This window comes from Lipotes vexillifer, unplaced genomic scaffold, assembly GCF_000442215.2.
Source record: "Lipotes vexillifer unplaced genomic scaffold, Lipotes_vexillifer_v1.1 scaffold448, whole genome shotgun sequence".
NCBI classification, from domain to species: Eukaryota; Metazoa; Chordata; class Mammalia; order Artiodactyla; family Lipotidae; genus Lipotes; species Lipotes vexillifer.
Genome location: NW_006787097.1, coordinates 2570297 through 2596608, shown reverse-complemented (window position 1 = coordinate 2596608; position 26312 = coordinate 2570297). Strand labels below are relative to the sequence as shown.

The 26312-nt window shown below is 41.5% G+C and overlaps 1 protein-coding gene across 1 annotated transcript in view; it reads right to left on the bottom strand.

Moving 5' to 3' along the window:
• CRYBG3 (crystallin beta-gamma domain containing 3) overlaps positions 1-26312 on the bottom strand; it is a 115270-nt gene that overhangs the window by 64224 nt on the left and 24734 nt on the right. Inside the window, exons 3-7 of the mRNA XM_007459875.1 lie at positions 18383-18816; positions 5661-11856; positions 3645-3689; positions 3292-3407; positions 1584-1731 (exon numbers count right to left, since the gene is read on the bottom strand). Of these exons, the coding sequence (XP_007459937.1) occupies positions 1584-1731; positions 3292-3407; positions 3645-3689; positions 5661-11856; positions 18383-18816 (6939 nt within the window). The remainder of the gene's footprint in view (positions 1-1583; positions 1732-3291; positions 3408-3644; positions 3690-5660; positions 11857-18382; positions 18817-26312) is intronic.

The window sequence follows — 26312 nt, the reverse complement described above, 5'->3', positions numbered from 1 at the left end:
TTCGAAGCAAATGGCGGAAGTGCAAATACCCATTTATATACCCAGGCTCAACAGATTGAATTTTTGTTTGATTTTATTGTTGCTTGACTCTGGGTGGAGGTTGCTGCTTACAATACTTTATTCATCTTTTTTTTTCCCCTCCACTAGGCCTGGCACAGTGCCTGACATTCACAAGGCAGGCACAAAACCACACATTATTTAAATCTTAGAAGATACCACCTACAAACTAATTATCTGTTTCAAGGAATTTCTTGTGAGTTAGCTAACTATGTGAGCACTCAAATGCTGCTTGCTGAGCTGAACTGCTTGCGATTAAATTTTTCAATGAAAACGAACACTGCCCTCTACGTTGTAGCCATCAATCTCCCTGAAGTACCAGCAAGCCACCAACATTCACCTCAGTATCTGACACGTGTGGCTCTGTTAGGGACTCCCTCACATCTCCCGTGATGCCTAAGTCCTGTTCGCTCAGTCAAGACGCCAATCAGTTACCACCTCCTCCGGGTGAGCACCTGTAGGGCCCTGCATAGTACTTCTCACATCGTATGGTCATGTGATTCAGCTGTCTCTGACCTAGACTCTGAGCAATCTGAAGTACAAGGCCGTACATCACTTGTATTTCTATTCCCAGTGCCTATCACAGTATTGGGTCCAAAAGAAGACACAAACATTTGTTAGACACAGGTTTGTTTAACAGTTTTGCAGAAGGTATTAATTCATGCAGACACCCCTTTATGATAATATGAGTTTTCCTGTATGTTCTCTTATCTTTCTGTATGCTATCTGCAACTATCAAGGGTTAAATAATGTTGATTCAAGTCATCATGATAGGGTCCACTCCAATTTAGACATTTTTAGCATATAAATGGAATCTCCATAATTTGAAAAATATATATGTCCACGACTGTCACAGGAGTAACTGCGCTAAATCATGTACTACATTACTGCTGAAGGAACTCTTAAGAATACATGGGAGAATTCTGTCATTATCACTAACTCACCCCTCCTCTAAACCACCAAGGCACTTCCCACAAAATGTTTCATTATTTGGCAAGACCTTCCTCATCTTAGTATTAAATAATATTTTCTAAACAGAAAATAAAAAAGCAACATTTTTTCGCTTCCTCTCCCCACCCTTCCTTCTCTAGTTTCTTCTAACACTCGTCTCTCTCGCCCTTTCTCATAAACACCACACACACACACACACACACACACACACACACACACAAACACACACACACACAGAGCTACAATGAGGAGTGGAAATTTACACTAGAAAAAAGTTGTAAATATCTTATCCTAAACATGTCTGGATGGTATACTCCTACTACTATTAAAAATACATATATATATTATAACATGTAACATTTTATGTGCCAGATTACATGTAATATTTTAAATTTTCATTCACTTAACACTTTATACATATCTGGTCAAAAAATTATCAATATGATATGAAGATTAATAAAATTAGCACAAATATTAGCAACCATTTCTAAGCATTGCTGGGCCAAAGTACAGCTTTACTACATGACAAACAAAATAAAATAAAAAATAGGGATTAAAATCAACTGTTCCATTACCTTTAAGACACGTTTGATAGACCCCAATACAAAGTTTCTTTGTGGATGCTTTCTGTTCTGAAGGATCCAGTCATGATTTAACACCTTTTCCCCTTCTTCTAGTACACATTTCTGACCTTGGAAATGTGGTTCCTCATATAAAATCCAGCTGAACAAATATGAAAGCATGATCAGTTATAATTAATTTTCTAAGAAACGAGGCATAAAACTAATGACATTTATAATTCACAGACCATCTTCTCTACTTAAATTTTAATATCTGGGCTATTTTCCACTACTAGCATATAATCTTATTTTGAAACAATGATAAATATGCTAATGTAAGGATAAGCAAAGAGTGAAGAATTAAAGTGCACAGAACTTGGAAGTAATACTTCCTGAACACAGCACCACAGTCTATGCCTGTGCCTATATTTATATATACGTACACTTTACAGATGCTGTATACACATTTACATTAAAAACAATAGCTGGGGCTTCCCTGGTGGCGCAGCGGTTAAGAGTCCGCCTGCCGATGCAGGGGACACGGGTTCGTGCCCCGGTCCGGGAGGATCCCACATGCCGCGGAGCGGCTGGGCCTGTGAGCCATGGCTGCTGAGCCTGCACGTCCGGAGCCTGTGCTCCGCAACGGGAGAGGCCACACAGTGAGAGGCCCGCGTACCGCCAAAAAACAAAAAAAAACAAAAAAAACAATAGCTTAACAATTCCAAATTCCACTTCTACCCTAATTTTCCTGTCATTGGACAACAGAGCACACGTGTCTCATTTTATAACGTGAAGATACACTACACGACACTGCTTTAACGTGACTACTGACCAGTGGGTAACGCAAACACTGGACAAAGAAACTCTGGCCCCCACATGTCCAGGGGACATGGTCCATAATAACAAATGAGGTTTTCCATCATTTTTACACCATACAAAGAATCTTTCACTTCTTGAGCAGATCAGTGATACAAATGACTTTTTTAAAATTTATTTTATTTATTTATTTTTGGCTGCGTTGGGTCTTTGTTGCTGTGCGTGGGCTTTCTCTAATTGCAGAGAGTGAGGGCTACTCTTCATTGCGATGCGTGGGCTTCTCATTGCGGTGGCTTCTCTTGTTGTGGAGCACGGGCTCCAGGCGCACGGGCTTCAGTTGTTGTGGCACGCATGCTCAGTAGTTATGGCTAGCAGTCTCTGGAGCACAAGCTCAGTAGTTGTGGTGCTCGGGCTTAGTTGCTCCACGGCATGTGGGATCTTCCCGGACCAGGGCTCGAACCCATGTCCCCTGCACTGGCAGGCGGATTCTTAACCACTGTGCCACCATGGAAGCCCGATACAAATGACTTTAAGCATATGGCCTTCACATTCCTTAGTGTCCCACAAATTTTGAACTCATTTTCAGAGCTATGCTTCATTCAACTGAAGCCAACTAAATCTTGCCAAATCTATCCTGCTAATAATGCAATTACAAAACGGTACTGATTACATATACTGTATATATTAGGACTTACTACTTACTGCAGGCTGTAAGTACTAAAAACAACGTATATTTTCTGTCACAGTAAATAAAGAGAACAATTAAGTTATAAAATATAAATAACATTTCAAACAGTTATTCTAGAGGAAAAGGAATGTGACCTCGATACAAAAAACATAAAGCATAAACAGCAAGAAAACACTTAATTTAGGGGGAAAATGCTATAAATTTTAAGAGATCTCTTACCAGCCCCTTACAACTTTTATCAGTACCCCATTCGGAAAGGACCAAGATGTAGCATCGGGAATATTACAGTAGATTTCTTGTTTATATTTACTTCCATGGAGATCATAGATAACCAGCTGCAACACACAGTAAGTAGGCACAATAACTAATTTTAAGAATGCATTTAAAATTCCAAAATGTCCTAGAATGTAGAAAATAAAACACCCTAAATATATAAAAGTAAATATTACTTTAGATGCTAAATCCTTGAGTAAAAGAATCATGTTCTAAGTCAGTTAAAAGTACTTACTTTAAACTCCCAAACGTAAAAGTAACCTTACTTCTTTTAGTCTACCTCAGAAACTTATGCTTACCTTCCCAGGTCTTGGGTTACACTTCAGAGTTTGTTTGTCAACATTCTGAAATAATAAAAGTGGAAGAAGTAAGCCTTAAGAAACGTAAACAGAAAGATATACAGGTCACTTTCTTAGCGGTCACAGATCCAATTTATCGCATATTTATTTAGTGGGCATCACTACAAGGTGCACCTCTAGGTACTGTAAGGGATATAAAGGTAAATACAAAGGAAAATAAAGCTTTGTCTCTGCCCTCAAGCAGCTTACAGCTTAGAAAGGGGAAACAGATGATCACATTCCCATGTCTCTTCTAGGTGGGGGATTAAGTTAAACCCTCAGGTAAAATACAATCAAAATGCCAAGTTACGCAAGTCAAGAGAAATGGCACCAGCATGGAGGTGAGGTGATGGCAGAAGAAGGCTCCCAAGAGGCTGGTGTGAAGCAGTCGTATGGAGCAGACCTTGAAAAACTCCAGCAAGTGAAAAAACGTGGCAGGTTGGTGTGGAGGTAGTAAAAAAAAAAAAAATTACAGGAAGAGACCATCTTGAGAAAAAGTGCAGACATCTTACAGGGCGTGGAACCAGCGCACAAAGAGACAACGCTGAGGGCTTCCCTGGTGGCGCAGTGGTTGAGAGTCCGCCTGCCGATGCAGGGGATGCGGGTTCGTGCCCCGGTCTGGGAGGATCCCACATGCCGCGGAGCGGCTGGGCCCGTGAGCCATGGCTGCTGAGCCTGCACGTCCGGAGCCTGTGCTCCACAACGGGAGAGGCCACAACGGTGAGAGGCCCGCGTACCGCAAAAAAAAAAAAAAAAAAGAGACAACGCTGAGCAAACAAGACTTGGGGACCTCGTCACAGAGCGAAGAGGTTGCACTTGACTTAGTAGGAAATCAGGAACCGTTAAAGAAACATTTCTTCAAATACCAAGCTTTCTTTTAAAAGGACCTTGCCTTTAAAGCTACTGGTTGGTATTCAAGTATTAGTACTTGCTACTAAGGGTATTCAAAGTACAGATACAGTCCTTGGGAATCCTAGAGAAAGTTCCATGATCTTGGAATGTCAGAAAGGAATGTCGTGAGACTTCCCTGGTGGCGCAGTGGTTAAGAATCTGCCTGCCAATGCAGGGGACATGGGTTCGATCCCTTGTCTGGGAAGATCCCACATGCGGCGGAACAACTAAGCCTGTGCACCACAACTACTGAGCCTGCGCTCTAGAGCCCGTGAGCCACAACTACTGAGCCCACGTGCCACAACTACTGAAGCCCACGTGCCTAAAGCCTGTGCTCCACAACAAGAGAAGCCGCCGCAATGAGAAGCCTGTGCACCGAAATGAGGAGTAGCCCCCGCTCGCTGCAACTGGAGAAAGCCTGCACGCAGCAATGAAGACCCAACGCAGCCAAAAGTAAATAAATAAATATATTAAAAAAATAAAAGGAATGTCCCATATTCAATGGATAGTCTATAATAAACATTTAAACATTTCTAAGTTGAAGAAAAGTGTAATTGAATTTCAAGACATTTTCCAGCTATAATGTTTTCATCTCCTTTTCTCTGAATTAGTCTGTTCATTGCCCTGCTATGTATGAACAAGAACAAGACCAACTACGGTGAGAGACTGTTGTCAAGCAAAGACTTGAAATATTTTAAGTAGTTAAAATATTTTTAAGTATTGTGAAATATTTTCTTGAGACACATAAGCTCAACAGCAAGTGACAATTTTTCTACATACAGTACCTTGTGAAACTCAGAATGCTGTCACTTAATTTAGTTTGAAAACTAAAAATTAGCGAAGAACTGGGATACAACTTGCTTCTCTCTTATGCCTTTTAAATTCTGATGAAGCAATTTTGTTTTCTCAAATGTAACAGTCCAGCTAAAATTCATGAGTTATGATACACTTCAAAGAACATCGTAACCTCTGGTATGTTTTAAAACAATCTCTCACAACCTCAAAACACTGATTTTCTTAATAAACTTTTAGATCATTTCATGACCCAAAGCACTACTTTACTAGTTAATAATCAAAATAACTTACCTCTGTGAACGAGCTTAATTGGCCTGAGGTGTCTTGAGCACGGAAATATTTTGACACCGGTTCCTGAAAAATTCCACCAAATCTGGCTCCTTTTTCTGAGGAATGGATTTTGGAAGTCTGCAAATACTGATGATAAGCACTCTTTAAAGAAGAATGTAGTTTGGAAGTAAGGTCAGATTTCTGTAGAAATGAGGCCTTTTCTGGCCACAGACCAATTTGCAGATTAGAGGTAGTAGGCTCATTTGACATCACATAAGAACTCTTAGAAACGCCAGTACTTTCCTGGTCATCATCAGGGCAAAATGAGATAGAAGAATCTGGCAGCTTGAAGATAACATTTTCCTGCCTTCTAGCTCTCAGACTTCCTTTATGCAATGGCTCTTCCTCCTCTTTCTCCTCTTCCCCTCCCCTCCATCTGTTATCTTCATCCAAATTCATCTTTAAACGCTCCGATACTGACTGGAGAAGCGATAAAACAGAAGAGGACTGGTTTGCACTCTCTCTTGATTTCGTGGAGCCATGATGGCCAGGTGAGATTTCGCTGGATAGAATGTCCTCCTGAGAGCTGTCATCCTCATAAATGGGAGACAAAGCTAAGGGATAAATCTTGTACCTTTTGGCCTCTACTGATAAGAACATTTCTGAACTATCATCATCGAATGTCTCACCTAATTTAGTTTCCTTTTCAAAATGATGGACGAGGTCAGTTCTACTCTCAGACCTTTCACGCGCGAAAACAGGCATGCTGTTGGTAGGTGTGTCAGGAATCAGGAGGGATTGTGTTCTTCTTACTTCTGCAGTAGCATACTTGTCCTCATCTTGAAGAGGCTCTTCATATAATATAGTAAAGGAAGAAATTTCTTGTTCATCCTGAACAATGAAGGCTAGGTTAGGCTCTTCCTTTTCATCTCCATAATCTAGATCTCTTATTTTCTTATGTACTGCAGTAACAGATGTTCTTCTGTCTAGCTTTCTTATGGTAGCCTCGGGTTGAAAATCTGGCATTGCTAAGGCTGGGTAGCCTTCATAATCCTTACTTAGCATAGGTGATTCATAACCCCTGAAAGAGGCGAGTCTAGTGTCAAACGCTGTCAAGCATGCCTTCATTTCAGTAGGCTCCTTCTCCATGTCTCCACCACTCCCTTCAGCAACCTCTTGGGGTGCTTTTTCAGCTTCAAATATGGGAGGCATGGCCTCTTCTTGTGTAACGGGCAATTCCAGATCTGTTCCGTATGTTTTCTCAAGGTTTACCACTGTGGACAACACTTTATGTTTCCTGACAGTCCCATCAGAATTTTCTGGGGATGTTCTTTCCATGTCTATCTTAAAGGGCATGGACACAATCGTTCCAATTGTCTCTTTTGCATCTCTCTTACATGCTTTTTCCTTTTCTAAGGAAGCAGGTACTGCCTTCTTCTGTGCTTCTTTCACTTCTAACACAAAAGGAGGTACCATTTCAGTTTTCCTAATAACCCCTTTGGCATCCTTTTGGTAAGTGTTTTCCATGTCCATCATAGGTCTTTCAGTCTTTCCAGTGATCTCCTCACCATCTTTTTGGTAGATATTTACCACTTCTAATGTAATGGGCCTCACCTCAGTTTTGTCCATCTTTCCTTCAGCATCTTTTTGGTAAATATCTTCCATTTCTAGTGTAGCAGGTATCATTTCAACCTTTTCGGCAGTGCCCTCAACATCTTTATGGTAGAAATTGTCCATTTCTGACATAACCAAAGTCATCCCGGTCTCACCAAGATCCCCTTCAGCGTGCTTTTGGTAAATATTTTCCATTTCTAATGAAACAGGTGTCCCCTCAGTCTTTGCAATATCCCCTTCAGCATCCTTTTGGTAAACATTTTCCATTTCTAACGTAGCAGGTTTCACTTCAATCTTTCCAGTGATTCCCTCTGCACCTTTTTGGTAGACATTTTTCAGTTCTGACGTATCAGGTGTCATGTCAGTTTTGCCAATATCCCCTTCAGTATCTCTCGTTTCATAAGTTTTTTCCATTCCTAAAATGGCAGGTAATCCCTCAGTTTTTTCAATATACCTCTCAGCATCCATTTGGTATGCTCCTCTCATTTTAAGAATTTCAGTTGCTGGCTCAGTTTCTGAGGTATGCAATTCAGCATCCTCTTTATGTGCTCTTCCCACTTCTGACATAGGGGGGACTGCCTCAAATTTCATAATATTCAATTCAGCATCCTTCTTATTTGGTTTTCCCATTTCTACCATGGAAGGTATAGGCTCAGTTCTTCCTATATTTACTTCAGTATCCTTCTTGTGTACTTTCCCTACTTCTGACACTCCAAGGGGCACGCTTTTATTACTATGTCCTGGCAAGCTTTTTTCAGATATACATAAAAGAGTATCAGACAAACTGCTTTTAGATGTCCCAGGTACATGGATGTCATCATTCACAAACGGAGGCCATGTGAAATTTAATACAAGAGCTCTTCTTTCCTCTGTCTCAGTTTTGTGATTATCAACACACTTTATTTCCATTTTTTCTTTATAGTCCTTGTTGAGAAACAAATGTGTTTTTGCCTTATCATCTAACCCTGCATGGGGCGTGTCTTCAGCTAGTAAAACAGTATCTGACTCCTGCAAATTTATACTATCAGACTGTCCACCTCTATTTCCTGAAAAAGGGGATTTTTGGTAGAGAACAATTTCTCTTCCTTTAATTGACTCTGTGCCACTAACTAAGTTACTTACAGCAAAGAATCTACCTAATACTTTTTCACTAATTTCACATGTGCTTTGATTTACTGCCTGTTCTGACACCAAGAAGTCCCTTACCATATCAAGCGGCTTAACACTATCACTGTTCAGAATTTTTGAAGTATTAGCCTGAAGTTCAGAATCCCGGGTATCCTGAGCATCATTTGCTAAGGTTTCTTGGGCTGAATAAATAATCTCATTGACTAATTCCCTAGCTTGATCTTCTAACAACCAAGATACATTCATTCTATCAGAATCAGAAAGGAGACTCTTCTCGCCAACCATGGGTGAAGCACAAGCCTTTTCTTCCCCTTGGACTTCAGACATATTTTCCATGGCCTGCTCTTCCAAATGCTCTGTCAGCTGGATCCCTGTCAGTGTCATTTCTGATGGGTTTTTCTCAAGGATGTCTTCTTTTAGGGTACCTGGATTCATTATGCCATCTACGGCTATATACTCCTGGCAGGAACCAACTGTGTGTCCGGATTTTAGCTCTTCCCTGACAGGATTAAAGATCTCACCAATCAATGTATCAGCCTTTTTACATAAACCACTTTCGAGGTCCAGAAGTTGCTCACGTGCTCTCCTTGCTTCTATGTGCTCAGCAGATGCTTCAGAACACTGTTGGCTTGAGCTGTTAACTGACGCTGGGGCCCCAGCAACTGCTCCAGTCTCTGCTTCCACAGGACTGTCAAGTTGGGCAGCAGCTGGGAAATCAGCTGATACCATCCCAGTATGATCCCCAAAATGGTCCTGAAGTGGGGTGACTTCTGCCCCTGTTGGGATAGATGTTTCAAATTCCAAATAAGAGCTATTAGGGTACAGCAGGTTAGTTAAGGAGGTACCTTCTTGTGGGACATCTATGGTAACTTTTACAGAACTAAAATTATTTGGGGGATTCTGTGAACTTGTAACCATGCTAACTTCTTCAGAGTTACTGGAGGAAAAAGCCATGCCATCAATACCACCACTTAGGAGATGAGCACCCTCTTTCTTTCTGTGAGATGAGGCTCTCTTTTCTGATCTCAGCACAGAAGGATTAGTATGAAAATCTGAATCCTCAGATGCAAACGCATTTTTTTCCAAACTCATACCAGAACCCACAAAAGGTGCATTTACTGTTGTGCTGTCAGTTTCTTGGAATTTTGGGGAAGTATTAGTTAAACTGAGTTCTGCCATTTCTGAAAAACCAAAAATCTTTTTGGTCCCACAAATAACTGAAGGTTTATGAATCACAGAAGGGTTGGCTTCACAGTTCTGTGCCATTTGCCTAGCGACTTTTCCATCATGAACAGGAGGTAAGGTCCCAAGTATATTACTTTGGAGAAGAGCAGGAGAATTACCTGAGGCTTCCACCTCTGCTTCCTGTGTACCTTGATATTTGGAGGCAGAAGAAGAAACCTCAGTTTGGCAATTGTCTTTAAGGCTGGCATCTGAATATTTCTCTTTAATCTCTTTATGACCCACTAACTGAAAACTTCTGTCCTGTTCAACTTCTAGGGAAGTCAATTCTGATAAAAGAGGACTTGCTGGCACATCTGTAATTTCAAGTGGAGAAGAGATTTTATCCTGAGAAATGTCTCTGGGCTCTGTTTGGGGAACAGATACCTTGGAAAGACCTAGAGTTTTTCCTCTTCCAGAATGTGACCCAACAGGAACACTGTTCTGACCATCAACTTCAGATGTTGACAACATTTCTGCAAGGTTACCAGTTTTGGTTTCCAAGAAGAAAAACGAATCAGACTTGCCTATAGTGCCCTTACTTGCTTTGGCGTTTGACAGCATTAACTCTGCTTTATCACGGTCTTGAGATGAAGTGGAACTGTGGTCCCTAGAGAGGCTTTCGGACTCAGAGCTCAAGTCCACTGCAGTTAAGTGGGTGTCACTGGCTTCAAGACCTAGTGAAAACTGGCATTTTTCACTATCAGGAAGAACTTCCTTAGACTCAAGAATTGCAGATGCATGCTCAGGATGAAGGCAAGCAGGGAGACTCTTCCCGTCTGTGGCCTCAGCATGATTTGCCACATTTTCTCCTTGACGCTTACTAGGCTGATGGGAAATACCAGTGATGTTGACATCCCCAGTTTCAATGAGCACAGAGGAACCTTCATTCTTTAAAACAGGAATATCCAACCCGCTCAGCATGCCAACTCGGGAAACAAAGGTAGGAGACGAAGTATTGAAATCTGATTTTTTATGGTCAAGGTTAAGAGATGTCCTGGCATCAGGTGATGCTTTGGCTTGCTGAGGACTCTCAGAGTCAAGAATAGATTCTGAAATGTGATTTCTATTCAGTTCAGGTGATATTTTATTTTCTAAGCACGCTACAACTGCTAATTCACTGGTGTGTTTTACAGAGGCAGCATCCTTTTGATTCATTCTAATAACGGGAGGCATTTTGCTATGTGGCCTAACAAGCTTTTTGGCTTCTGTTACCAACAACTTGTCAGTACCTTTGGGTAATGACTCAATTCTATCTTCTGGAGTTTTTACATGACTTGAAGTTGTGGGTTCACCAACTGAGGTGCTTTCTGTTTCTTGCTTGATTTCTGTAGGAGCCAAATTTTCCTGTGTGTCCAGGGTGGACAATCTGTTTTCTTCACTTACAAGTTCTGTGTCTGTTATAGCATGTCTCTGGAGAGCAATGTTGCTGGTGTGATTGGCAGCGTGCTTAGACGAGTTACCTTCGGTGTGCTTGTCAGAACGCTTACTCTCTGGCCACTGCAGAGCTTGACGCCTAATTGATTTATTTGGACTTGGCAAATCTGTATTTCCATGTTTGGTAGTGTCACTCCCATCAGATTTACTACCAGAGAAGTCGGAAACAGCAGGGTTCTCAGGCTCAACACACTCCTCTCTTTGCACCAGTGTCCCATCACTCATCATCGAGCTGTTTTCTATTACCGTAGTTTCTGGTGTCACTGTCCTCTGCAAGTCTGGACTGCAAGGAATTTTGCTACTGTTACTTTCTGTAAACAATGCTGAACATACCAAATTTCTGTCAGTCTGAGAAACTGGTATACAACTTAAATGGTGCTGTGAGTCAAATTCTCCATCAGTGGAGCTAGAGTTAGTCTCAGAACGGGATGACCGACTTCTCTCAGGTCCCCCAGGATCATTTTTATTTAAAACATCCCTAGAAGAAGCAGTGCTAGACAGTTCTCGGTTGTTTGTTGAATGGCTTTCTGGGTTGATATTTATTTTATTATAATCAGAGTCTTCTATCTGGCCTTTAAGCACTTGTCCTTTCACAGAAATGTCTGTGCTAGCTGATGACAATGACACCATCCCAGCCTCTATCTCACTTCCAAGGCCAATATGTGTGCTCGTACTAGAGTCAGAACTTTCATTTTCTCTGTCTAAGGGATTCAAGGTTTCCAGCGCCGTCTGCTGCTTCAAATACTTCCTAATTTGTCTGGGGCCTCGGTACGTGGCATATGTTACTACAGGCCTCTCTGGTTTACCATCCATTTGTCTGCAAAAAGAAACAGCATGAGAGTATCAGGAAATATAATTAGTAACACTTAACAGTAATTCCAGAAATCATGGTGAGGTATATCTTTCAAACACTCCTATTCTTCATATGTCCAAACTTGGGAAGGAAATCCTAGAATATTTTAGTTCAACCTATTTTTATTAAGCAGAATACAGACGTGACCAGCAGCACATAAATGTCAACCAGCATGAATGTCTGAGCTCCTCAGAACCGTCCCTCTCACCTGATTACGTCTGTCTCTCTCACGGTGGTTAATGGAGAGAACATGGGCTGACAAGCCTGAGGCTTGAGTTCTAGCTCTGATCTCCAAGGAGTTTATGACTAGAAGGAGACCCAGTTATGTTCTAACTTTTAGTTAGAGAAGTTGTAAAGAAAACACCTGGCAAGTTGTCTAGCCTGCAGTAAGCACTCAATATATACTTAAGTCAATAAATGATAGAATTCCCTTAAAAATCCTCTCCTGTTAAGTTCTTCAATTAGCAGAGTAAGTATTAAACTGGCTGGGTGAATGCAGAAACCAAAAAAGGTTTCTAGCACAACTTCCCTACTTTTTCTCAACCCTAGCATAAAGTTCCTGATGTCCTCAGCATCTAACTTCTTTTGGAGAATCTACCCCTGGGAGCTCTGATGCTATGCTATGCTATGCTATGCTGCCTTACAGCCCTTAACACACACCTTTCTCTCCCCTTCAATTCCAGCCCCAGACAGAAGCTTCTGTCCTCTAAGACTCAGTTCCCAAGTTAACCCCAATGCAAACGTACCCCAGGACCCCGTTACTGCTAGAACGGGCAGTTAGCCTCTGATCTGTGGGGACAAAGGGCCCTGAGCACATCACTTGCCATATTAGATTATAAAGATATATGCACTGATTTATTTCCCCACTAACCTAGTGCCTATTTGAAGGCAGGCACTACATCTTCATCATTTTCATGTTTTTTTTTTTTTGTGGTGCGCAGGCCTCTCACTGTTGTGGCCTCTCCCGTTGCAGAGCACGGGCTCAGGACGCGCAGGCTCAGCGGCCATGGCTCACGGGCCCAGCCGCTCTGCAGCATGTGGGATCTTCCCGGAGTGGGGCACGGACCCGTGTCCCCTGCATCAGCAGGCGGACTCTCAACCACTGCGCCACCAGGGAAGCCCCATTTTCATATTTTTAAGTGGCCTACATAAGATTTGGCAAATGATGTATGTTTAATAACTTTGTGTGAATTAATGAATGGCTAAGTAAAGCAATGATACTAAATGCTAAGTAGTTTGTTTCTGTCTTAATCCTTATAGATGATACAAAAGTGTTTTCAATTCTGCTCTCTAGTTACATTTTAGGGTCCCAGCCACAAAAATATATGGTAGAAAAACTTGATGTATGCTCTAACTTTTTCAGGTTAAACATATAATTAACAAAACATTATAGAACCCATGTGAATAACTAAGAAATCCAGTTATCAGTATTCCAGTATCTAAAAATGAGGTATTTTCTCCCCAACTTTATTTTTTAATAAATTTATTTATTTTTTATTTTTGGCGTTGGGTCTTCATTGCTGTGCATGGGCTTTCTCTAGTTGCGGACAGCAGGGGCTACTCTTCGTTGCTGTGTGTGGGCTTCTCATTGCGGTGGCTTCTTTTGTTGTGGAGCATGGGCTCTAGGCACGTGGGCTTCAGTAGCTGTGGCTTGCGCGCTCTAGAGCACAGGCTCAATAGTTGTAGCACTCGGGCTTAGTTGCTCCACAGCATGTGGGATCTTCCCAGACCAGGGCTCGACCCCGTGTCCCCTGCATTGGCAGGCGGATTCTTAACCACTGCTCCACCAGGGAAGCCCTCTCTCCAACTTTAAAGCAACACCATGAAGAATGCTAGGTTTGTCCACATGATAAAACACAAAGTAAACCTCTGACATGTAAAATCTCAATTAACTGTGCCCCTTAACGTAGTTCTTGAATTTTAGCTGAAATAATTTATTTCAATCTATATAATTGCTGGCCTCTAAAATCCTACCACACCACTACTGTAAAAGTTTGTATTAGTTACATTCATTTTACTGTCTATTTTAAAACAGCTATGGGAGATGTATAGAGAAAAGCTTTGCCTTGGAGAAGTGATTTTAGCTACTACACAAATTTCAGGCTAGATCAAAGACAGTTATGAAACAAAGTTAAAAGTTGGATAAGGGAATCTATCTAAGAAAACATACAAGAAGAAAAAATACATATAGGTAAATTAATGTCATTGGTAAAATCCTATATCAAAATGCATAAATTATTCAGAAAATACAAGAGCCTTTCAGAACAATACACGAAGATCCAGAAGTATGAACAGATGATAAGAAGTTTTATTGTTTGATTTTTCTTTCAAAGCTTTTAAATTTTATACTTAAAACCTACTTTCAAGGCTGCAAATTTTTTTTTTCCCTAAAAGGTCACCAAAATGTACATGATGTCCGAAGAAATAAGACTCGAGAGATAAGGATCAGAAGTTTATTCTTCAAGTATAGTAAACTCAGGTTCTCTTACTACCAACCCCATCCTAACGAGATGTCAAGGCGTTTTATTCTACATCAATCCAATAATGCGACTTTTGCTCTAAAAGAACTTCTATTAAAATAAAGCACAGAGAAAAATCCACTCCAGAAAAAATTTCAGTTCACTCTAAGAATGCCTTTTGGTAGTTTTGGAGTCCTTTTTGGGGGAGGGGGGGCAGAAAATTGTTTTCCATTCCCATCTTGGGAGCTTTCTGGTTACTGTCAACTAGAATGATTAAACTGATTTATATGAACCAGTATAAATTTTGAATGAAATAATCTCCCTCAGCAGCCTAGGTGGAAATGTTATACACTTGTGACTAAAATATGTACCCTTTATACTAAACAACTATATTATCACGTTTAAAGCACTGAACATCAAAGTTTCAAGCTTAGCTTCATGTATTATAATTAGTCCTTTCAGGTACTGATGAGCTACACTCACACTTTGTAAAGGGTTAGTCATGCCAAGATAGTCTATTTTCTAGAACATTCTCTCACAGGTTGTAGTTGAGTCTTCATAACTGAATAGCATTAAGAACATAAAGCTGTCCTTTAATTAAGATTTTCCCTAATACAGAAAATAGAAAGAAAATGGAAATGTCAAAAATATATAACTTTACAAATAAACTAAAGATGGAAAATTAAAAAGGTTTATTTTCACAAACTGAATAAAGAACATATTCATTTCATGTATTATGTAATTGTGCATGGGATCTGTAGCTTATCCAATATAAGTAGAGGTATGTGATCCAAACAACACTAAGAAAAAAGTAAAATATCTAGAAATTTCAAATATTTAAGGGAATAGACATACATACTGAAAATCTGGAAAGGTTTTTATGCATTTCAGCCCAAACACAACTACCTATCATGTGAAAGTTTATTAAGCCTCCAAGTACTACATATGGCTGTACTCTATCCTGGATAAACTTAATACCTCTGATACTACAAAGGTCAACCTTTGTAGTGTCATTCTTCAAAGAAAATTCTATAAAGGCAGCCTGAAAATAATAGCGTTAGAGCAAAAGTATTCAGTATATCTAATTCACTTTTAGTAAGTATGATTAAGCTACATTTTTAGTGTTAAGATTTATTTCCTTTCAAATTACATAGTGAAGGATATCTTCAGGCTTCCCTGGTGGCACAGTGGTTAAGAATCCGCCTGCCAATGCAGGGGACATGGGTTTGATCCCCGGTCCAGGAGGATCCCACATGCCACGGAGCAACTAAGCCCGTGCACCACAACCACTGAGCCTGCGCTCTAGAGCCCGTAAGCCACAACTACTGAAGCCCGCGCGCCTAGAGCCCGTGCTCTGCAACAAAAAAAACCACTGCAATGAGAAGCCCCGGCTCGCTGCAACTAGAGAAAGTCCATGCACAGCAATGAAGACCCAACACAGTCAAAATAAAAATAAATAAATAAATTTATTGTTTTAAAAAAGAATATCTTCTCTCTGGGATCTCCCTGGTGGTGCAGTGGTTAAGAATCCGCCTGCCAATGCAGGGAACACAGGTTCGAGCCCTGGTCTGGGAAGATCCCATATAACGCGGAGCAACTAAGCCCGTGTGCCACAACTACTGAGCCTGTGCTCTACAGCCCACATGCCACAACTACTGAGCCCACACACCTAGAGCCCATGCTCCGCAACAAGAGAAGCCACCACAATGAGAAGCCCGCGCACCGCAATGAAGAGTAGCCCCCGCTCGTCGCAACTGGAGAAAGCCCGCGCACAGCAACAAAGACCGAATGCAGCCAAAACAAAATAAATAAAATAAAAATAAAAATAATTTTTTAAAAAGAATATCTTCTCTCACAATAGGGAAGGCTTTTAACTATTTTATGTAAAGAAAAGCTGCAAAACCAGACATTTATTTAAAAATCACAATAAAGTTTTGACAGAAGAGTTTCTCATGATGGATATGAATTTGCTGAAAATGTAAGAATTATAGAACTTTTTAAAGAATTTCAACCCAACAATGAAGTAGCTTCCTACATAAACTACATGAGAAGCATGAGTTAATGTATGGAAAGTAATCTAAAAAGTGTTAGCACAACAGGTTTACTTAAAGGCTTTATTGGTATTAAAAATGAAATTTGCATACTCAACGGTACATAAGAACAATTACAAAGCTGTTTATTATTTTTAATTAAGTGAAGATGAAATCATTTACAATGCTTTTTGATAAGGATTTTTTTCTAACACTTCAAATTATAGGTAATAACTTGTCTAAATTTTGACTTGTATATTTATATATGATTATATTTGCATATAATTGTATATACTATTTACATACAAATTTTGTATATAATTTTCTGATTTGCCAATTTAATGTATCATCGTTCACAGTTTTTATCATAGAGAGTTGGAAAATTGGAAGCAATCCTATCTACTGATCTTCTCTTTCCAGACACTTTCCATTGCTATCATGCTTCGAAAATTGTTTCTCACCAGAATAATTCACATTTAGCTGCTTTTAGTTTTGTATGTTTCTTAAACATTTTTATTCCACTTTAATTTTAATGTAAAAATGAGATGAGTATCTAGCTTTTATTTTTTTCTCCAAATTATTATCCCATTTCCCCAAGTCTTCCTTTTTACAAGAATATATAATGCCATCACATTCAAGGGCTCAAATCACAAAATACACGAGGGTCTATTTCTAGACTGTCTATTCTGTTCCATATAAATGTCTAGCAAATATTACACCAGTATGACATCATTTCAATTTACGTAGCTTTATCAGTACACTTTAACAACTGGTAGGGCAAGCCCCACCTCATCACTCTTGATGGGCAAACCCAAATCCATCTGGGGTCTCAGTTCTCACAACTGTAAGATGGGTCTGTGCCTACCCCTACTTCAAAAGCTTACTATGAGGAATTCACTGAAATCACATGCATGAGGACTCTTTGAAACTATAAAGAATCACATAGTCCTAAGTTGTCATCTATATCTGACTACAGAATTAATGAACTCTTCAAAGAACAAAAATAATTCTCAAGTAGAGTTTAAATTAAAATCACTAAAACAGATCCATGGACTTCCCTGGTGGCACAGTGTTAAGAATCTGCCTGCCAATGCAGGGGACACAGGTTCGAGCCCTGGTCCAGGAAGATCCCACAGGCTGCGGAGAAACTAAGCCCGGGCGCCACAACTACTGAGCCCTGTGCCACAACTGCTGAAGCCCACACGCCTAGAGCCTGAGCACTGCAACGAAGAGTAGCCCCTGCGCGCCACAACTAGAGAAAGCCCACACAGCAGCAAAGACCCAACGCAGCCAAAAATAAATAAATAAATTTTAAAAAATAAAATAAAACAGATCCTTATCAGTTACGAATGAATACTTTTATGTTACACAAAATGTCTAATGGACTCAACATTGTTACAAACATTTTCTGGATAGAAAATGTTCCTTCTAGCTCATTGGAGTCAAAGAGAAACAAGTTAGTGCCCATTTGTAAATCAAAGAAAGAAAAAAGGGGTGGTGAAGTGCTCCTTAAATTTCCTCAAGATTTGTTTCTTGGAGCTGTGGGAAAGGTTCAAAAGGCTAATTCCATAAATAAAGTCAATTTAACTTCTTTTCTTAACCCCTTTAATTGGATTCCACAAAGAAAAGATATTGATGGAATGTGAACACAAACCATAGGATTATTTTTGTTCCCAAAATGCAGATACTGAACACATTGCCTGTCCTACTACAGAAGAATTCAGACAACAGAAAACACTCCCATTTAAGGAAGTCTTAAATCAGAAATAAACCGTTTACTATGACAAAGTTAGCACCTAAAAGGTATTAGTACCACCCCCTAAAACAGCTCAAAGGGCCCTAGATATGTGTATGGTACACAGAATCATATAAATTTTCACCTAGTAGCAGGGACATTACAGAATACTTTTTCTAACCCCCTTAATTAACAGTAGTCGAACTAAGGCTCAAAAGCTAGGTCCGAAAGCTCAGTTTTTGTAGATAAGTAGATTTTAAACTTACTTTCTTAGCAAATCACTGGTTTCCTGTTCACTGTCTTGTGTTGTATCCAAAGAAAAGGCATCTGAGAGTTCAGCTGAGTCGGATTCTTGTGCTTCTGCTGGAAGTGCCAGGGTTCCCAGGGAGCCACTGACAACAGCCCTCTCCCTTTGGACCCCTTCATCAGGATGGTCACTGGGATTTCGTAAGTCTTTCTCAGTTTTGTCATGTTCATCTCTGAAAGAAGATTGCTTGGCTTCACCAAGAGATGATTTTCCTGAGATGTTGAATAAGTTACCAAGAAACTGAAAAAAGCTTTCTTTCGGCTGTTTTTCGCTTTCTCCCATTTTGGCATCTGAAGTGGAACCGGAAAGGTCATTTGGCTTTTTGGAATCTTCCTGTGTTGGAAGAGTGATTAGCTTCTCAGCATGGTTCCTTTTGTCCTCACTTTGGGGAATCTTTGAAAACGAAATAGAGAATATTAAGCAACATCATTTAAAAAATGACATAGGCTAACTGATAACCTATTACATGACACACTCTGTGCCCGACGCCAGGGATACATCTGTGAATAAGACAGATGGCTTCTGTTCCCTAGTAGTTTACAAGCTACTGAAGGGCACAGTCAGTCCAACTTTAACAAAGCTATATAGTAAATGTCACAAAGGGGGAAGGACAGCCCACATGGGGACCCAGGAGTAACTAGTCCAGATTTGGTTGTGGAGAGAGCAGAGGAGGTAACTCAGGGGATGCTTCCTAAAGGAAGTGCCCTCTGAAGGAGACCTAAAAAGTGCCTATGTGATGCTTGTGCATCTCCCTCACTCTCTGTTCTCTGCTCCCTGCTTCTCCCCGTCTCTCTGCATTTAGAGAGGTGTCAGCTCCTAAGGAGTTTAAAAGGACTGGAGGTAAGAGTGTAAAATGAGAAGAGCAAAAAGTCAGTATGGAGAGATAAGTAAAAGGACAGATCATGGCAGACCTCAGAGGTGTTTAAATTTAGCCTTTATTATCACAGAGCTAATGGACAGTATTTTCAAACACTCGGTACATCAGACAACACCTAAATAGACTTCATCATTTCAGCACTGTATGAACTTCTGAAGCTGCCACATGGTGGAAAACTGTTCCTCAGGAAGATGAGGAAAGACAGCAACATGGTGTATCAATTTAGAGGAAAAGCCCGCTACAAACTCTTCAGGGTAAAACACAAAGCCCTGCTATGTGCATTCATGCAAAGGGTGGGCAGCACCCGGAATTCTTGCAGACGTTAAACACTTTCGGGGTGCATCTTACCTGCTCATAATTAACCTACTAGTGAAGCAAGCTCCCATTCACGCGTACTCTGTGTGAGGAGACGGGACTGCTCCGTCAGAGCGCGTGCTGGCATTCTAGGGCACACTCCTCCCTAAAGCTGCGCTAGCTTCAGGCCAAGGGGCCAGCTCAGCCTGCCTTCCCAACACGCTCACTCACCTACTTGTGAAAGGAATGCGGTCTGATGGTATCTGTCAGATGTCACACTCACTAGTCCTTATAAAAGGAAAGCTCAAGTGTGAGTCAGAAAAATATCAGGACACCAAGGTGAGACCACCTTAGGCCACTGCAGGTTCACAGGAAGACGTTTTGTAAGAAGCTGATCTTCAAGAAGGCAAGAACATCATAGGTATAATGTCATTTGTTCACCTCCCTTCCCTGTTTTAATCCAAATTCAAAACAGTTTAAAGGAGTGTTCCACTAACCACTAATAATATTTGGCATATGGATGCTTGAGAAAATGTTTAGAACCCATTCGCCCAGGAAAGTAATTTCAAGCGAACAATATTTTTTGTTTGTTCCCACCTTAGAAGTCAGGGATATTTCTGAGTAAACAAACAGCATAGCATTTTTCTGTGTGTTACGTCCTTAATATAACTTGTGAGTCTCTATGTTTAGAGTAGCACCAGCCTTCCAGAGGCATTCAGAGTCTCGCCTTTTACTGGTTTCAACGGCAACTCAATCCCACGCGCCTCCACTTCATCCACCCAGCCTCCTGCTCTTTATGGGGTCCGCCCTATAAATTAACTGCGCCCTCTCCTTGCGTTGACAGCATAGATGGCCTCTCGGTACAGCAGCAGAAAATATGCTAGTTGACATTTTGAAAGTGATCGTGTGTATGCAAGACATATTTTTTGCCTTTAACTACTACATTTAATTTGTTGTAATGGCCACCCACAATACTTCTTCCTGCTTCAAAATGAACTAAGACCGCAGCACGAAGAGAACAGTGATTTGTTTCCTGCAACGAGTATCATCACTCCTCCTGGGAGGCTACCCGAGGAACGTGAACTACAGGCTGCTCACTAAAATAACACAAATATTCCTGAAATGCTTTAGAGAGTCACAAAGGAGTTCTATAAAATTGGGGCAATGATTTTTGAAAAAGGAAAACTTAGAGAACATAGAAATTACATTTTTTGACATCCATAAAATCTCAAGACAAATAATTTGTCAAAAATACTACTTCTCTCACTGCCTCAATTATTTTTACTTGACGATTCCTTTCAAAGTATAATGGACTGCTGTCTCAACAAGGAAAATACATTTTGCTAAACTAGTGAAAGCCTTCCCATTTAACGTTTTTAGAGTGATATATATAAAATTTTTAAAAATCACTTGTTTCTCTTTCCCCTCAATTATCACTTCTTTGCTATTCCAGAATCCCTGTATCTTAAGAGCATTTTAATGTCTTAGTTGCTTAATTTTTGCCTACTAATCTTGTGAGAAATTTGTATCAGTAATTAAAATACCTTCAACAACACCACCAAAAAAAATATTTAAATTTAGAGACAAAAGTTAGCACGAAAGAGCACTGCTATTCAAAGTTAACACAACAAACCCAGTATTTATGTAACTACAGCTTAAAATTTGATATAAAATAGCTGCTCTTTGCCCTCAGCCTAGACAACAATGAAGTTCAGCCTGCCACAAGCTAGGGCCAATGTCACCTGCCAATGGTACTGTCTGCCACTGTTGCAACGAGTACTAGAATGAAAGCACTCAGGATTCAAGCGAACGTTAACAAAACATCGGTTCCAGTTGCCCTCAAAGATGTTGGTATTCCGAATATAACATATGAAGGCTACTAATGAAGGCATACGTATCTTGGGAATTTAATTTTTTTCCCTTCATACTCAATATGTTGTAACGCAGTGTCCTTAGGTCCAAATTCATCCGCCTATCTAACTATTCTCTTTGCTATGTGCCCAATACAGGGAAACACAGGAAAGCATTAAGTACAATGATTAATAAGACTCAGCTGTGGCTTCAAGGAACTTACAGTCTAGCAAGATACTCATCATTATATCACTGTGTGGGGCATGGAAGAGATATGTACACAATGGAAGACAAAATTAATTTGGCTGGGGATGGGGAGAACCCCCTACACAGAGGAAGTGATGTTTGAGCTTGCTCCTGAAGGGTGAGAAGAGCATTCAACACATAAGGTAGCCCCTGGGTCGAGCGCACAGAAGTGTGAAGTGTGTTTATTACGGCAGGGCCATGGGTGAGGAAGACTGGGGCACAGAGGACAGAGAATGAAGTCGATAAGATGACCAATTAGAAGTGGAGGGTGAGAGATAACAAAGCCACAGATGATTACGTTTTCTAAATTGGGAAACTAAGTAGTTAAGACAAAAATGGATATGGGAAATAGAAGGAAAGGTGAGATTAGAGCCTTTGTGGGGTTGGGGGGAGGTGAGGCAACAAACTAGATGTCAAACGTGCAGAATCTGTGGTCCCCTGGTGAAGCAGTCAGAGCATGGTTAAGAACACAATTTGGCGATACACAGTGTGTTCAGGTGAAAGGGGGACCAACAAAAGAGCCTCGGGGAAAAAAGATTAAAAGGCAGGCACAAAGAAGAAGAAAAATCAGCGAAAGAGATGGGGAAGGCCAAAACCGGAACAGTCATCCCACCAGAATGCTGGTCTCCAAAGGCAAACGACGAAGGATATTTCCAAAAGCAAAGGGGAGCAAATGCCAAACGCCACTGTAAGGTCAAGAAAGATGAGGACTGTCCTCCTCACTGTTCTTCAAAAACATGAGGCCCGGGCTTCCCTGGTGGCGCAGTGGTTGAGAGTCCGCCTGCCGATGCAGGGGACACGGGTTCGTGCCCCGGTCCGGGAGGATCCCGCATGCCGCGGAGCGGCTGGGCCCGTGAGCCACGGCCGCTGAGCCTGCGCGTCCGGAGCCTGTGCTCCGCAACGGGAGAGGCCACGGCAGCGAGAGGCCCACGTACAGCAAAAAAAAAAAAAAAAAAAAAAACCCCCAAAACCCAAAAAACATGAGGCCCACTCATCCCTCGGGAATTGTGCATTCACCCTTCTCTCTGCCTAGAATGTTCTTCCCCCACAGAGCTATATGACTCACACCGCTCACCACCTTCAAAGCTTTATTAACTGTCATCTCCATTCGAAGTTTCCCGTCACTCTACCTAAAATAGTAAACTCCTCCACTCTGAAACGGCCTGTATTCCTTCTCTGCCTTATTTTTCTCCTTTGTACTTGTTAGTATCAAATACACACATCTCACACACACATATTATTTAATATGTTTCTTCCTCTAGAAAGTAAAAGCCACAAGTGCAGGGTTTTTTGTCTGTTTCATTCATTGCTGTTATCTCTAGCACCTTGAAATGTGCCTGACAATAAGGGGTGCTTAAATCCTTGTTGGACTGATAAACAAAGGAATGAAGACCATAGAAAAGCCCTGGGAATGCAGGAGAAATAGTCATAACAGCTCAGGAATTTGTGAGTACAGCCCCAAAGGCAAGGTGTTAAACAGTGAACACAGAGCAAAGAAATAGGAACACTCGGTAAATAATTCAATAGAAGGCAACACTTTTGAGAGATTTTTTTTTTTAACTAGAGAAAAGGTAAAAAGGTGACAGTTTAAGGTCCAAGACAGAAGAAATGGCTTTTTGTTCCTGTTTTGTGGCTCAGCTCTACACCTGGTGGGAAGGGAGTAACTGCTGTACAACAGAAGGATGACGGATTTGAGGAAGAAAAGCAGAAGGTGATGAGAGGAAGAGACCGGTACAGTCTCTAATACTTCTAATAAAGGGGAAGCACGAGCCTTGGAGCGGAGTAGGGGCACTTCCTCTCCCAGCTACAGTGATAAGGAAGTGGCTAAAGCCTGAGCAATTCTGTGAGGGGAAGAAGACTATGAGCAAGGCCCAACGAGTGGCTCTGACCTCAGTAAAGTGAGAGGAGAGATGCTCTGCTGAAGAAGGGACACAGAGGTGGAGCTGGGATCTGAGCTCCCCAAATAGAGAAGACTTGGAAGAGCGATTGGGGGAATGCAGCAATAGGCTGAGACCAGGTGTTCCAAGGAACAGTAGGGGTCAATGCAAATGTTAAGGTATTCATTCTTAATATAAATGATGAACAGCGAGACACTACTCTATGTGCGTTGATCCAACAGTGAAAAAAAATATACCAAGAGCCCTGCTTTCACAGAGCCTACATCCTAGGGACGTGAGAACTTATTTTCAGGTCTAATTGGCATTAGTTTGTCACCTCCTTCATCAGCCTCTAACAGGTGGCCAGTGCTGTCCCAACATGGTGACTGGCACAGGGAGCAAGGTCAAGAAGGCCAAGGGGTAGAGAGTGTCACCAAACGAAGAGTCTGTTGATGAGAAATAGTGAAGAGCCAGATGGCCCTTCCTTTAGTGTCTCAAGCACCTGGCTTGGTCATCCACCCCCCGCCCCCCCCAGGCTCTGCCTTCATTGTACACAGCAGGGATAATCCTTACAACACCCTGACCTGTGTTAGCGTCCTCAACTCCGATGACCTCCACTTCCGCTGGACCTCACTGTTTGGCAACCCCTGACCCTTGTCTTTACCCATTATCACCCAGCCTGTGAATCTCAATCTCAGGCATTCCCAAGTGTTCACACCCTGTCATCTTTCCAGCTCTCTTAGCCCACTGTCCCAGGTGCACCCACCACACAATGTCCTCCTGCCTCATCACAGCTTCTGGCCTCTCTCACTCTGTCCCTTTCAGCTCCCACAAATTTTCGTATCTTTTCTATCCAGCCATCAAATGTGGCTAACACCCTCAGAGCCTCTTTTGCTTGTTCTCTGGTCATCCCCACCTGCAAAGATTCCAGTTTTATCTTTTCCACATAAGTGAATGCATCTTGCTTTAAAAATCCACAGGGATATGCACAACTATGCAGATGTAGGCGGCCAATAATTCACGATTTACAGCCTCTGCTGGAAATCAGTCTGCAACAGTCCCCATTTTCCACAGCAGCTATTTCAAACCTTTGCCACGTCCCCTCCACCATCCCATCCGTTGCCCAGCAGAGGCGGCTACCTTCTACTTCATGAAGATGCTCTCCTATGGTCCTGCCTCCACCCCTCCTCTACCTGTCTCACAGCACATCTGTCCCACTTCCTTCACTCACCCTCACCATAAAGGGATGAAGGACTCCTCCTCTAAGGGTCCACCAGGGCACCACTTCATAACGCTTGATGTCTCCTAAGGAACCCCACTTCCTCGTCTGCCCCTTCTGCGAGCCCACCATTCAAAAGTCTTAAGTCCAGGGACAGCCTTCTCCTCTGCCTTCACTACCAACCTCCTTAAAAGGAGTCACCAACCCTCACCATCCTCTTTCCCTTTCCTCCCAGTGACTCCTTGAGCCCCTGCAATTTGGCTTCTGCCCCAGTTGTGCTCTGACCACGATCTCTCAGAGATACTCTCCTACTTGCTAATTCAATGTACTTACTTTCTGCCCCGGTCTCATATGATGTGTCTACAGGAGGTGAGACTGAATCTGATCCTGAAAACCAATCTTCCTTGGCTTCCATGACATCACCCTGAGGTTTCCCTTCTTCCTCTCTTAATGCTCTCTCCATCTCCTTCAAGTTCACATCCTTCTAGCCATTCCCTACATATCATGTTTCTCCAACTTCCAGCCCGAGGCTACTTTACCTTCATGATTTTCTTATGAGGTCTCATTTCTCAGAGATTAATCAGATGATTGCCAGATTTGTATTCTCAACTCAGACTGTATATCCAACGATCAACCCAACATCCATACCCACCTGGATGCTTCACTGGCACCTCAAACTCAATACATCCAAAACTGAACTTAACTATGCTGTGTCTCCATTCTTCCATTTTCTGTAAACTGTAACATTCCCACTTGTTAAAAAGTCAGATGAAACATCAGGACACCATGACCTCTCTCCTAGAACACTGCCAGCAATGAATGACTTGTTTCCTTGCTTCCATTCCTAAAGTTCCCCAGTCTGCTCTCCAGACAAAAGCCACAGCAATCTTTTAGATTTCAAATCTAATCATCCTTAAAGGCGTCCATTGGTCGTGCACCCTTATCAGGATAAAATCCAAACCCGCTAGCATGGCATTTAAGGTCCTCGTGGATCTAGCCCCTCTTTGATTCAATCTCTTGTCACTCGCAATGCTCACAGTGCCTAATGTCACCATATGCGGTCTCAGGCATTCATGGGAGCCTATTTTCTCCCCCCTCCCCTCTTGCTTCCTCTTTCTCTTACTACAGGTATGTCCTTGCACAAAGCTATTACCACTGCTGAGACCATTTATCCCTTGCCCTCTTTGCCTGGGAAATTCCTACTACAACTCAAAAGTTTTTCAGAATGGAAACTGCCTACATATATGCATGCGTGCGTGTGTGTGTATTCTTCCAATAAACAACTCTAACATCCTATTTTTCCTTGTCACCACAAGGTTAGGGCAAACAGCTTTATGCTTTCTTCACGAGTAGGACTATTACCTAGATTACTTACAGTTACCAAAATCTGGCATTCATAAACTAAACCCAGCTGCTTACTAGACAATTCTAGTTAGTTTTCTCCTAAGATATCTGGCCACAACACATTACTTGGCAGAATCATTCCCTGATACCAAGATTGGGTAACTGGTGGTGCCTTTCAGCA